The following is a 14534-nucleotide window of genomic DNA, read 5'->3' as shown; positions in this document are numbered from 1 at the left end:
GTGATGCGGAAATCCTACGAGACAACTCAGTGAGGATTAAGGACACTTAGCACTGGATAACCACGCATTTAGCTACACACTGTCTTCAGAAATACAAAAGAATCTTGTATCTTGCCAAAACTTACATATAATATGTACGTTATATTATATATATAACATACATATAAATGCAGTTTTTGTAATAATCTTTTTAAAACATGTTTTTCTTGTTTCATTCTTGTGTTGTTTGTTTTAGTAGAACATAACGACTTCACATGGCGTTTAGGGTTTATCTTGGAAAATAATTGTACCTTTTGCTGTCTGCCGCGGCAAAAAAATACATCTCATGTCCTGTTTTAGTCAAGCTGAATACTTGAATACAGGTCGCAGAACGTAAAATTAAAGCAATTTTGAGACAATTAAGGCAATTACAGTCCCAATTATAGTTGTATAGAAAATTAAAGCCTTTTAGAGAAGCTTCTTCTTCTTCTTGTGCAACTGAACAACGAGGAAAAAACAAAACAAACAACAAAACAGACTGCAGACTGAGAACAATGTAAAAGCATAATTACGACGAAAGAGGCACTTTTAAGATTTACTGCATTTTTTCGTTTTTGGGTCAAACTCATTTTAAATGGGAGTGCTACGGGCAAATTAGCGATAGCATCAAAATCACTATTTTTAAAACACTAAGGAGGCTTGACACAACATTAAACTTTGCTCGTAGTATCACCAGGGTCTCTACACATGAACACGAACATTGAGAACATTGTTTGTGTACACAGAGTTTACTAAAAAGAGAGTGAGAAGTGTCAATTTCCGAATGCCATGTAACATGGAGGTGAGTTAAGGTGGACCGCTCCTAAAGCTTAGTTCCATATAAATGCACGGATAATTCGTTGTTTTGTTGTTAGTGAAAAACAATATTGACCTTGAAGTTGAAAAAGAAGCCTCATATAAGAAACAATACTAAAATCAAAAGCCGGAAAAGTCACGTGAGATAACGCGTGGATAACTGTTGCCGGAAAACAGTAGCGGTCCACCTTAACTCTCCTCCAGGTTAAGTCGCATTCTGAGACTGATACTTCTCGGCTGCCATGACAGCTAGCAGAACAAGCTACTGCTAAGGTGAGTTGTTCAAAAACTTTCTTTTTAGTAAACTCTTTGTACACAAACAATGTTCTCAATGCTCGTGTTCATGTGTAGAGACCCTGGTGATACTACGAGCAAAGTTTCATGTTGAGTCAAGCCTTCTTAGTGTTTTAAAAATAGCAATTTTGATGCTATCACTAATTTGCCCCTTGCACTCCCATTGAAAATAAGCTTGACCCAAAAACGAAAATACGGTAAATCTTAAAAGTGCCTCTTTCGTCGTAATTATGCTTTTACACGAAGGTTTGACTCATGTACATTTACAAAAAAAGCCGAGGTTGCATTTTAGGGAGTTTCACTTTAATTTACTTAAAGATGCCAAGACACATGGAGGATGAACTTATCATGAAATGACTTTGTGTCGGTCAACAGGAAGGAGCTGTGGTGGCCCTGTTCAAGATCTGCAGGCAGGACCGCTTCAGAGATCTCTACGCTCATGCTCTGAGAACTGTGGCCTCCATCTGCTGCGTGGAGGAGGGCATCAACCAGCTGGACAAGGTACATATCTCTGTTTCTCTGTCTGTCACACAATAGCCCTTTGCAGGAGCTAACATGACTTTTAGATTGTATTTCAAGGCCGCATATTCACATTTTTTTATGTAAATATAGAGCAAAACTGTCTTCTATTTTCAGTTTATGTGTAAGGGAATTCAGGAATGAACTGTAAATCAGCGGCAGTTGACCTTAAAGGCAAATCTGTACCTGTAGTTCATGACCAGATTTCAAAGGAAACAGATAAAATGAGAGAGTAAATGGCCCATGAGCTCTAATCCCGATTTTTTCTCGTACGGAAAAAGGAGTACGTGGACATATACATGACAGAGAGCAATGAGAAAGCGAGATGACATTCATCTTAAATAAGTCCTGCACTTCCCGTGAAAAACACCTCCGCTCCCTCCAGTCCAGACAGAGCATGTTTACACTGATCAGCTGAACTTGTAGCTCAGACGGGCGGTTGCTCCTCTTCCCAGAAGCACAGTAAAGTCTGTCTCGCATTGAACACATTCAGCCATGTTATGACTGCGAGGCAAGTTTATTTTCACAGGTGAATATGAGCCAACAATGGCAGCAGGAGGAGGTTAGGCTGCACACAAACAGTGTGTGATCATGGAGTAGAAGGATCAACAGCGTGTCATTTCTGCTGCAAGCACTCTCTCCATCAAAACAATGAAAACAAAAAAACGTAGTTTGACGATGTTGGGGATCTCTCTCAAATCATTTTTGAATACAGTGTGTGAGGGTGGGGGGGTGGGGGGGGGGACTTGTTCCACGCCCATGATACCTTGTGATGAATTGCCCTGTAAATGTAATTTAAACACCGGTTCATATTACAAAACCTGGGTTCAACTGCCTTTTTAACATGGCCCTGTCTTGTGCCCGTGCTGCTGGTGCCAGTGAGTAACATAATTAAGACAGTGTTTCATAATCACACTGTTGATTACTGTCAGGAGGAGGATGTTCTTTGGTCATTAATCCTTCACTGAATAGAATAAACATGTTGCAGGTGACTTTACCCTCTTCTACTGGCAGACTCCACTGGAAAACACACCATAGAAACCTGCCTGGAGCGCTGAATCTGTAGAGCAAGAGTTTTTTTGTTTGTGTCTCTTGGTGAATAAATGTTAAATGTGGCACCTCTGTAGCTGTATTGTTACTTTTTTTTTTGGAAAACTTTTGACTGCAGTTGTTGAGTTCACCAGCTTTCTATTCCCCTGATTAAATTTTCATGAATGAGTTCACAAAGTTCAGTTATGCCAGGGCAGCGGAGCCGCCATTTATCTCAGCTGTATAATTTTAGAATAGGATCTGTGAGAAAATAAGCATCGTATGGTGGATAGGTTAAGTATGTGGGTTTTTTTTCTGATGACAGAATCATATAGTATGTACACACAAGGATGAGTCATGATTTACAGAGAGTGTCCATGGTTCACAGAGATGAGATCATTATATGGGACCTCCTGACCGCTGCTGTCCTCACAGGTCAAACGTTTAGCCCTGAGTGACATCCCACTGTGTTTGTGTGTGCGTAAAGGAAAGCAGGTGACACAGAGAGAGAGAAAGCTAATGAAACATCCTTGTTTTGTCCGTGTTTGTTCTCTATCGAGAATTCAAACCAAAATAAACAACAGACACACCTGTGTCAAGCGAGCGTTTACAGAAAGACAAATGTAACCCGATTCCGGCTAATAATGATGCCACAACGGTGTCTGTGTTCACATATAGAGCAGCTGGGACAGCATGAATCATCCAAGTGTGAAAACTCCTTAACGGGAACCAAAGTCCGCCCCAGATTAGCAGCCTCGCCCACGAGGGAGAGGCTGTCAGGCAAGTCTACGCTACCAACCGCTCACCGGCGATCGCTCAGGCTTGAGAAACACAACTGTCACTGTTGAAGGGTGATCGGGAAAAGGGGCCTGTGTGCGTCTGCACTTTCATTGGTGGAAATACTCTGTACTTCTTAGTTTTATCCCCAACTGGAGCATTATGTAATCATCAGATAGTGAATGGGGAGAGTATTGATTAGGCACACAGGTGCTCAAGATGGACAAGGAAAAGAACTCTCACATGAAGTACGGAGGATTGATGACGGCAACACTGTGTTGGACTGAAAGTTAAAAGTCTGTCTACACAGTCATGTCTATGAAAAAAGCTACACAAGGCTGATAAACACCTGTAAAAGAAAAAAATAAATATACATGAATAATAAATTAAAAGATATGATCATCATAAAGTGACTGTGTCATATCAATTGATGCAGCACACACCAAATAAACAGACCTACGCATGTTGAAACTCCATGTCCTGACATGTTGACATGCATCAATCGGTGACGGTGGTTGCTGGTGTGTGTTGCCCTTTACAGTTTGGTCAGGGCTCCTCACTCCTGTGGTCCAATCACGCAATGGTGCCTTATTTCAGAAGAGGATTTAAGTGATTTAAAAAACTATAAAGAGCCTTTAATAGGGTCGGGAATCAGGAATTAATTGTAAAACCTGGAAATAATTTAGCGTTATTGCACTTCTTGTTCCCTCGTCTTGAAGTCGGTGGGTTTTTGGTTAACAGAAGCATATGCCTAACTCTGAACCTCGAAGTAGTTTCTGTGCATTTTTGACTTCTGTCATACTTTTGCTCACTGTGGGCTCATTTATCCTGCATCTCTATGGAAACAGCACAGTAAGAAGTCAAGTGTCAAAATGGTCTTTTGTGCAGTGTAAAACAGTTGCAATGACATAAATCAAACAAAAAGAAGACATGCTATTTGAATTTCTTATTGAATTTCTGATAACTAATTTATACTAAATGAAAAAGAAAAATAATTTATACATTTACAACATGACCCAAAGTGTTTATATTGCATTTTTTAATGCAATGTTTAAAAAGGGAATTTAATGGATTTTAATGTTTTTTCAGCATCTGGTTAGAGAAAACTGTTTATTTCAAATGTCTATTTATAAAAGATCTGTGCACTTTAGTCGACCTTGAACTTTTTCTCCCGTGAGTTTTTCTCTTTTTTCCTTCCAACTCCATGTGAAGCAGTTCAGGCCAGCTAAAGTCCTTCCTTCATATTTCCTGTTTCTACTGTTTCTGGCTGTGATAACTGGTCTAATTTCTGAGGGGGAAGAGTTTTCGACTTGTTCAGTGTTCTATGACATAAATGACATCAGTAATACAATACCCATATTTGAATTATAAGGCATTTACGTGTCTTAAAATAGGTGATTGCTAACAAGTGGCTAAATATACTACAGAAGTTTTCAGGCGCAACACCAAATACCTTTACAGTGCAACCTCAGGTTCAAACTATTCTAACTTCTTTAAAACTTGTAGATAATTTATAACTAAGTCTGCAAAGTATATTGTAGTAAGACACTTAGTGTTGGTGACTTGGAGTCATGCAACTGCGATGCAGTTTGTTTATAGCCTAACAACATTAGCTTTTTACTTCTGGAGGTCTCATTTACCCTTCAGAAATCATCAAAGTGGTGTTCATTAGTGAAGATTATTTTTCTGAACAAAACATCATAGCATAGCATAGCAACTTTCAGTTAAGCCTACAAAAATATGTCATCCCTGTAGCTCTCTTCAGTGCATAATTACAGCCTCTCTAAGGTTTCATGATGGTTCAGCTGAGAAGAAACCTAAACCATTTAATTTGGTTTGTAGGTTTAGAATTATGCACTTTTGCTCCTGAGAACCACATTTCAATGTTTGTTCACAGGCGGAAGAACCTATACTAACAGGATGGTATCTAGAAAAAACCTTCAATGAGCAGCCTTCGTAAACTTGGTTATTACTCTTAAAAATGCAGAGAAGTTCTTTGGCCTTGGCCCCGACAATATAAACTGAATGAGACACATCCGGTGCATGGTAAGTGAGGAGAGGGAATATCCTATTTTAGGGAGGAGGAGGAGGTGTGGAAGGGACGGGGGGAAACAGAGGGGGACGGTAGATGAACGGGGGTGTGGAGAGTGGATTGTTCCACGTCAGTGGGTCGCGCTGGCACACTGCTGCTGACGTCCACGGAGACAAAAATAGGGAATTGCCCTGTGAAGCTCAGCGCGCTGATGCTCGTCAGCAGATAAGACTGACAGGTATGGCTGGCTGAGAGCTGATGGTTTGCCTCACTCCGGATGTCTGTCGCTAAACTTTTGTTTTCAGGAGTGTTGGCCGCTGGTTGAGGATCATCAGAAACAATAATTGTCTTTTTACCTAAGCGATAACAGTGAAGACTGTGGTTAATTGGTAACTGCAATAAAGACAACAAAATGTTTTCTGATGTATCATTTCAGGGATTTAGCACCAGGACATTACTCAGGTGTCCAACACCACTCTTCTGACCAGGATCCTGCAGATATGACTAGGATTTTTAATTACGGAGTGGATGATTTCCAGAGTGTGTGCTCATTTTCAACACTTACAATTATGCAAGACTTGATGAAAACGCCTGCTGACAGATGCAGTGTAACAATCAGAAGCTGTAGTAAAGTTTGTGTGAATTGTGCAATATTGCCCCCCAGTGGATGATGATCTGCTTCACATGACATTATTTCCAGAAAGCTCTATAACACCAAGTCACACACGAAGATGAGATAAATATGACCTCATGCCCATGAGTCAACTCCTCTTTAAACAGAAGAGGATTTTCTGCTCCTCTAAAACTCCGATTTCCTCTACAAACCCGATGATGCACACACCTCGGGTCGATGCCAGCCATATATACAAGAGTTTCTGAGTGGCACATTCACCCTGGAGGTGGCCATTAAACTGGAGTGGTGTGTTTTAATTGGGATGGCTTTACGGGCAGAGCTGCAAGTTTCAGCCAAGATGACACGATGGATACTGTCTGGATGGCCAGTGATGCTGCAGGTGTTCTGTCAACTCTGCAGTGTTGAGATGAAAAGTTAAAGGACAGTTAGCTAAAATAGATAAAAACTAAATAAAGCTAGACATCAGAATTTTTTTTTATATATATATATGTATATAATGAAACAATACCAAATTCCATGCATCTAGGTAAAAGTATTGCAGGGGCTGCCCTTTAGGGGGTGCTAGTCAGCCATTTTCCCCCAACCATTGCTGGAAACCGTAAACACACAAGTTATTCAGCATGTACGAAAGCATGCATCAAGTTTCATGAGTTTTGGAGATCCTTTTGTCCCACAAAAATGCAATATGTTTCGGAAAGAAAGAAAGAAAGAAAGAAAGAAAGAAAGAAACGAACAAAGATTATGTGGATTTTCAAGAGAACACCTCTTCTGAACTTCTTAAATGTTGCTCCTGATGAAATATCCCCCATATTATAATAAAGACACACTAAAACTCATTAAAAATAAACTAAAAGGCGCAGTCCCACTCTGGAAACTAACAGAATCTAAATTGAAGTAAGCAAACATGTAAATAAAAAAGAATAATAAAACACAGGACTGTAATCACCCTGACGTGTGCTGTTCTGTCGTTCAATGTGTAGGTGGATGGGATCCTATGCTTGGCGGATATCTTGACTGATGAAAGCAGCGTGGAGGCAGCCAGGGCCGAGGCAGCGGCGGTCGTAGCTCAGATCACCTCACCTCACCACACGTCCACGCAGCACCTCGGCAGCTTCCTGGAGAGCATGCACGACATTGTCACTGCGCTCATCAGTGAGTGGATGTGATGCTGATGATGTAACCCTGACCTCTGACTTATTGTTTGGAGGAACAGGATTCGTTGATAGTCGAAAAAGTATCCACTACTGAGTTTTACTTTAAACAAATGATGGGATTGATATCTTTTAAAGGTTTTAAAGGCTCTCAACTTAGCAAATGATGTCTTATTCTGTCAGAGTTGTGCGAGACCGCCTCCTGTGGTGAAGTGTTCCTCCTGGCGTCTGCAGCCTTGGCCAACATCACCTTCTTCGACAGCATGGCCTGTGAGATCCTCCTGCAGCTCAATGCCATCAAGATCCTGCTGCAGGCCTGCAGAGACCGCCAGAGAGTCGACACTCCTTACTCAAAAGACCAGGTACATGTCTGCATTTAGGTGTTGTCTCTCTTACAAAATAAAGATAAGATCCAAAATAATGAGTTAATGTTGAACACAGATAGGTAGTGTGGATGTAAATGAATCTGACTTTGATGTGCCACAGAGCAGAGACACCCACTGAGCAACCAGAGTTGTTGTTGTTGTCTAAAAATTGTCATGGTGTTTTGTCTTTACTGTTTTAATCTCAGGTGGTGACAATCTTGGCAAACCTGTCAGTCTTAGAGCAGTGTGCTTCTGAAGTCCTGCAAGAACAAGGTAAAGTACTTTCAATGTAACGTGTCATCGCTATTTTGTGCTGCTGGGTGAAATGCACCAGCAAGTGTTGATGAATACACATAAGTTGATGTACAAGCAAAAAAAACAAAAACAAACAAACAAACAAAAAAACTGTGTAATTCTTAATTAATCCTCAAGATGGCAGCATCAGATAATATCTGTGAAGTAGCCTTTAGGAGCTTAAAGAAAACATCTACCACAGAGCTTAATGCAAATATTAATAAACAATTGTAACACACATATTAATGTTCTCTTTTATCATGTTTTTTATCAGAAAAAATGTATTAATGTTTTCACTTTTTACATGTTCTGGTCAAAGTCCACCTATAGATCTCTATAAGATATATAGTAATTTATGCTGTACAACACTAGGATAGGAACATGCAGTAAGTTTTCAGTAGAGGTCTGACAGTTTTTGCAGAGAATTTGTATGACTTGCTCTTGCCTCCTTTAGTGTGCATTTATAACATTTGATCATAGTAGCCACAAATTTTTATTCCTTTGGTCTGACTGAAGTGTTTTTCAAAGTCAGATTGCTGCAGTCTTTGTCCCTAAATTGTCATGAAGTAGAAATCAGCACAAACCTGAAAAATGCTGTCTAACCACCTGAAAGCCTGAGTAACAGTGCTTTTTATGTTTTAAGCTCACCTCTTTCTCTTTGTGTGGCTCTTTTCTGAATCACTTTCACGCATTTTGATGTGTCTGAGGCCCGTACAATTTGATGTCTGAGACGATTCAAACTCATCTCATCAGCTGTTGTTGTGTTTGTTTTCTGATTTATAACTGCGTTGCATTGTAACTATCTTATTTAACTGATATCTTTTCTGTCTCCTGTCTTCATTTTTTTATTATGTGTCTCATTGTTGATGTGTTTCTTTCTGACTGTGCCGTTTGTCGAATCTTTGTGTTGTTCTTTCCTTCACGATACCTTTGATTCTTTGGTTTCCTGCTCGGCTAATCTACTCTTGGTGTTATGTCTTTTAGGAGTAGAGCGGCTGCTGCTGCTGCTGGGAGAAAAGCCATCCTCCTCCAGTCCATCGGAGGGCGCCGCTTGCGAGCGTGTTCAGCAGAAAGCTGCTGTCACATTGGCCCGCCTGAGCAGAGACCCTGACGTGGCCCAAACTGCCATCCAGCTAAAAGGTAGTGCAGAAAGAAACACTGTTCCTCTATGTATACTTGAATCAATAGTATTGTCGATACATAATGAGAACAAATCAGGGGGCTGAAAACGGTGTAAATGGCAACACAGAATGATTTTTTAAATGAGACTCAGCATCAAAATGAAGGAGTGTAAATTCATAAACATAGTGAGAACAAACCTGGACCTGGAATCAGCATCAAAATGAAGGAGTGTAAATTCATAAACATAGTGAGAACAAACCCGGACCTGGAATTAAGCCTTGAGGTACTCCATTTTTAATTAAAGACAAAAAGACATTAAACCCATTAAGTGGACATGATGCCCTAATTCTGCATCCTTTAGAAGCTTGAATTTGTTTTTACTTTAAAGACACAATATGTAGAAAATGTAGTCTAACCATTCAAAATTATCAACAGAGTGTGAAGAAATAACAAGTTCAACGTCTATGTATTGTGCAACAGAGATTTTTAAGTTAGCATGCTAACCAGCTAGTTAGCCTGTCCTGTCTTGCAAACGTGAAAAATAACTTCCTCAGGGCAGTCCAAAGCTTCTATGCTTCCTCTGATATTCCTGCTACCTCCATGGCTAACTGAGCTAACTAGCTAAAGACAGCTACAATCATGTATGTATAAATAGAATGCAGTTAGCGGATACTGTGGAGATGAGCTGCTGCCTATTTGTTTTGAGTATGTATTTAGCAGCCTGCCAATTCTTACATACTGGAACTTGAGAGATGTATGGAACATTTCTGAAATTGAATATCTAAAAATGACCAGACCTTTGTGAGCTGTTATAACATGCTTACAAAAATGTTCAAAGCCAAAGAAATCCCAAATTTTATTTACGTTAGCGACGTGTTTCATTTGGTTGCTTACCGCTGTGACTCCGGGAAACATCAGATAAAACATCAGAGAGGGAGGAAGGAAGTTGGCAAACATGACTGAACATTAGGCTCGGGTGATATCCAAAATGTTATATCATGATACTGTCCCTATAATATGAAGTAAGAACATCTAAATTAGACATATAGTAAGTATAATAGTGCAATATATTGCACTGCTAGTCTGTCACTGGTGCCCTTCCCTATAAACTCTAGAGAGCCAGCCAGGTGACAAATACTGTCACTGTACATTACAATTCAATCAGAGCAGTGTCTCGTGTGAAGAATCACACAGCTGTCAAGTATTGTAAAGAAATACTGCTAATGACAGCAAATATCGGGAATAATATCTAATATTGGCCCAAGCCTTCTGAAAATAATGTGAAAGAAAACTTTGAAACATTGCCTCGTCTGTGAACTTTTCTGCCTGAGTTATGTAGTTAGATTAATGTCTTGTGTTGAAATCACATACTTTCATTTGACAAGGCAATTTTATTTGTATAACACAATTCAGACGGATGGCAACTTAAAGTGCTTTACAGTACAAGGCATACAATTACATTAAAATACATTAAAAACCAGGAGGAAGACATCAAGAAACAAAACAGAAAAAAAAGTTAAAAATAGAAAAATAAGCTAAAGTAGCATATGTTTAAGAAAGATAAGGCAATTAAAGTTACAGTGCAGCTCAAGATATTGATCAAAGTCTTAAAATTGCTTCAATAACAGGCAGTGACAAACAGAAAGGCCTTCAGTGTTGATTTAAAACAGGTGGGTGTTGTAGTTTTCTGGGAGTTTCTGTCCAGATATGTGATGCATAATAACGGAACGCCGCTTCTCCAGAGGTCTTCATCCTATCGCTGGACAGAAACACCTCGACCTCAAATACAAACTTGATTTAATAGATAGTCAGAACATTCACTTTTCTGCGCCACTTTTTTAGTTGATATCAATGTCTTATAATATGACAGGGGTATAACAGAATTTTTCCTCTGCTCTCTTTAGCTGTTCCTCGTCTCATTGAACTGTGTCGCTCCCCCACTGAGAGAAATAACAGCGACTCAGTGTTGGTCGCTTGCCTGGTAGGTATAAACTATGTGTCTATTTACTGTGCGTGTGTGTAGACTGAAACCTATGCCTGTATGACTCCCTATCCTGAATACAAATATATAATTTATATTCAAACTGCTTATTTTAGTCATGCCCTTAACGTATGATACATTTTCAGCTGCACTGTACAAATTGGAGGCATTATACCACAGGCCCACACATGTAACATCAGTGGATCAAATGACTGTCCGATTTAATTACATCCACAGGGCAATATCTGAAAATTGAAAATATATCACCACGTCAGTATCTTAAAGCTGTGTTGAGATAGCTGACCGGTGCACATCATCTCAAACGTTGTGTGTTTAAATATGTACATATCATGAATAATATCCCTGCTCGTACTTTATCATTCTCTCGTTCTGATCATCATTATTAAGACCAGATCTTAGGGCCGATGAGGGGATTTGAAGCGCATAATGGTCAGGCGCTTAATTGGGCTGCCTTGCTGCCTTCGCTGTAACTGTACTCGTCAGTCTATTCAAATTAATGTGATTCTATTTTATCCTTTTAGCCAAGGGTTAAGTAGAGCATTTGTAGGTGTTGAATTTTTACCTTCAAAGGATGCTGATCTTTCACAGATCATTTGTAATCTTAAATGTAAATGTTGGAGGTCCTCCTGGTGGTTTAAATCAGTACTCGAGACGTCACACATGTTACTGCTTTTAAAATTACATGAGACGCAGGGAGCTAAACTGAAACAGCTCCTGATCGGAAGGACTTAATTTAATACAGTATGAATTCAGACTGTTGTTAATTTCTGTTAACTTGCAGACACATAGTTTATTTCTTGTTAAAGGTGCTATTGGCAGGCTTTGAGAGTAATGGAAAAATGTAATTAGATCACAGATACAATTAGTAAAAAAGCAGATTACTAACAAGATTATACATTTAAATAAATAATGATATACTAGTCTGTAACTGTGCACAACTTTCCATGAGTCTCACGTGACATTCTTCTGGTCTTGAGTGAAACCGAATACACAATTGTGTGTTCTTAATGAATTAGGATTAAATTTAAATCATCTTCTTGATCTTCAATTGTTAGTGTCTGCATATATTTGGTATTGAGGTAATCCAAAAATAACACATTACTTTAATGTTGTGATACTTGGATAACGTTACTGACTACATTTTTAACAGTTAATTGAAAACTGTATCGGAATCAATTTTAAAGTATCCCTCTTAACCCTGATTTTTGATAACGATCAGCCACTAAATGTGGCATTCTGTCTTCCATTGCATTCACGCTACAACACTGCTGTAGTTTGAATCACTTGCCCCCTGAAATGATTGCCAGTTTGTGCACTAGCTAACGCTGTTAACGCTAGCTAGCAAACGTTAATGAGATTCTAAGGGCTGTATCATAGGCAACTGAACGTGTTTCAGTTTCTTGAAGTGTTTCACCTCCCATCCAAGAGGCTTCTTCAGTTCTAACTACCTGGTGGGAAATCGCAGGCTTTTAAACTCTGTGTGGGAATGTCCTTACAGAGTCGTTAAGACTCTGACTTTCAGAGTTGTAAGGGCAACTTGTGGGTTGTTGACTTCATAGTTAATGAGACTACTGAACTCATCCTCAACTCTCCATTGTCTAAAATAGATGTAGCAAGACTCAAGGACTTGGGCAATAAATTAATCTTATACATTAATGTTGCTCATGCTAGCTAACATCAAGGCACTACAGTACGCTTGGCGCATACCGTATAACTTGACCAGTCTTTTTTTCCACAAACTGGTAACCACCAAGGCTGCTGTTCCACTGTTGGCTCACAAACCTTGTTGGAAGCTTGAACCAACTGTCAGGCTTCTTGCACAGAGATAAACAAAACAATCATTTTAGACCTGACAAACATTTTAAAATGATTGATTCACAATTATAACAGAGTTTATAAGGAAAAGAAAAGATATTTTTATTCTATACCTTTCTACAAGCTCTGTAGATGTATTATTTTTTTGTCTACATGAAGATATGTGACCTGTGTATGTGATTGCATATGTATTTATCTGATTTTAGTGAGTGTTTTTGCACACAGGAGTGCAGTGTGATCTTGATATGTGAAGATGCATATGTCTGTGTGCCTGTTGCACATGTATACTGAAATGTGTGTGTGTCTCCAGGCTGCCTTGAGGAGGCTCGCAGTAGGGTGTCCAGACAGCATCGAGGCAGCCGACCACCAGCAGCTGATCAAACCACGGCTGGTCGACTCTTTCCTGCTGTGTTCCAACATGGAGGAGAGCTTTGTATGACGGCCTGCACACCGAACACTGATAGCGGAGGGTTGAACTCATGTGCAAGATCATGTGTCATGATACAGAAAGGACTAATGAGCAGTTACACTCCAAAATAGCCCATGTATTTACCTGATTGGAGCTTCGGTTCGTCACTTCCGGAGCCCTGACAGGTTTTTGTTGCCCACATTTCATCAAGAAAGGAGTGAAACTGCTAAATTGGATGCAGATGAAACCTAAACGTATATGTACATAACTGTGTTGCTGTGAGCAACTCGGTAATCACATTAAATGCAATGAATGTGTACAGTGTTGTAGAAGGTCATTAGCTGATTTTATTCCACCGGGAATTCCATATCAGTAAATATATGGGTAATTACTTTGTACAAGTAGGTGCTACTTTTTGAAAATGAAACACTTTTTTATGATACCATGATGCAATTTATTTGATCTTGTCTGAAGATATTTTATCCAAAGCATTTTGACTATCTGAGAAAGGAGGACGATCCATCACATGACACACTAAAATGACTTGATATGATCATCTGAAGCATTTAGCGTCAGAGTACCAAGATGTTTGTCTGATTAGATTCTTCTCAAGTATTTTATTATTGGTTTGGTGAAGAAGTCCTTCCTTTTCTGACATTTTCAATCAGCAGCCACTTTATTGGGATAACCATTTTTCCAGCTAAATTATTACAGTGAGAATAACCAGCAGATGTGTTCAGTTTTTATGTTATGTGAGTACATTATTGACAGGGCACGATTAGTATTTAAAAAGTTTGATTGAGGCATATGGTCTTGAATTTGATAATAGAAATGCTTTTTTATTTAAAGAGAATTACCATTATTGTATGCCATGCATGGAATAAAGGCAATCATCTATCTGATGTTCAGTCTGTCCTGAAGTGAATTACTACTGCATACGAATGTAGAATCTGTTGGCAAGGGACACAAATTTGGTATTGAAAGCGTTCTGGTGACTGATCAATAACATTTGAGCACACAAAGAATGGAAGTAAACAATCTGCGTAGAGGGCAAAAGAGACAAAATGAAATCCTGGAACCAATCAGCAACTATCGGCTGTTTAGTTTATTTTATTTTAGTTTATTTCTAAACATTTTAAAATTGATTTGCTGATAAATCAAGAGCCTTCTCTTAACTTTAATTCTATGCATGTGTCTCAAGTTGCTTAATGGACTGTTACCGCTGATCTGCACATGGAAGAGGAAGTCTCAGCCCTA

At 39.2% G+C, this 14534-nt stretch overlaps 1 protein-coding gene across 4 annotated transcripts in view; it reads left to right on the top strand.

The window, feature by feature from the left end:
* Positions 1 to 14185, top strand: part of insc (INSC spindle orientation adaptor protein) — a 60370-nt gene extending 46185 nt beyond the window's left edge. For all 4 annotated transcript variants that reach the window (XM_030424545.1, XM_030424547.1, XM_030424549.1 and 1 more), the window contains exons 7-13: positions 1504 to 1629; positions 7100 to 7271; positions 7454 to 7632; positions 7842 to 7908; positions 8914 to 9069; positions 10956 to 11032; positions 13179 to 14185. In XM_030424545.1, coding sequence (XP_030280405.1) covers positions 1504 to 1629; positions 7100 to 7271; positions 7454 to 7632; positions 7842 to 7908; positions 8914 to 9069; positions 10956 to 11032; positions 13179 to 13307 — 906 coding nt within the window. In that variant the 3' untranslated portion in view covers positions 13308 to 14185. The remainder of the gene's footprint in view (positions 1 to 1503; positions 1630 to 7099; positions 7272 to 7453; positions 7633 to 7841; positions 7909 to 8913; positions 9070 to 10955; positions 11033 to 13178) is intronic.
* The last annotated feature ends 349 nt before the right edge of the window (positions 14186 to 14534 follow it).

The sequence above is a fragment of the Sparus aurata genome, chromosome 8 (genome assembly GCF_900880675.1).
Source record: "Sparus aurata chromosome 8, fSpaAur1.1, whole genome shotgun sequence".
Lineage (NCBI taxonomy): Eukaryota > Metazoa > Chordata > Actinopteri > Spariformes > Sparidae > Sparus > Sparus aurata.
Note: the sequence above shows the minus strand (reverse complement) of the source record. Positions and strands in the feature narration are given on the sequence as shown.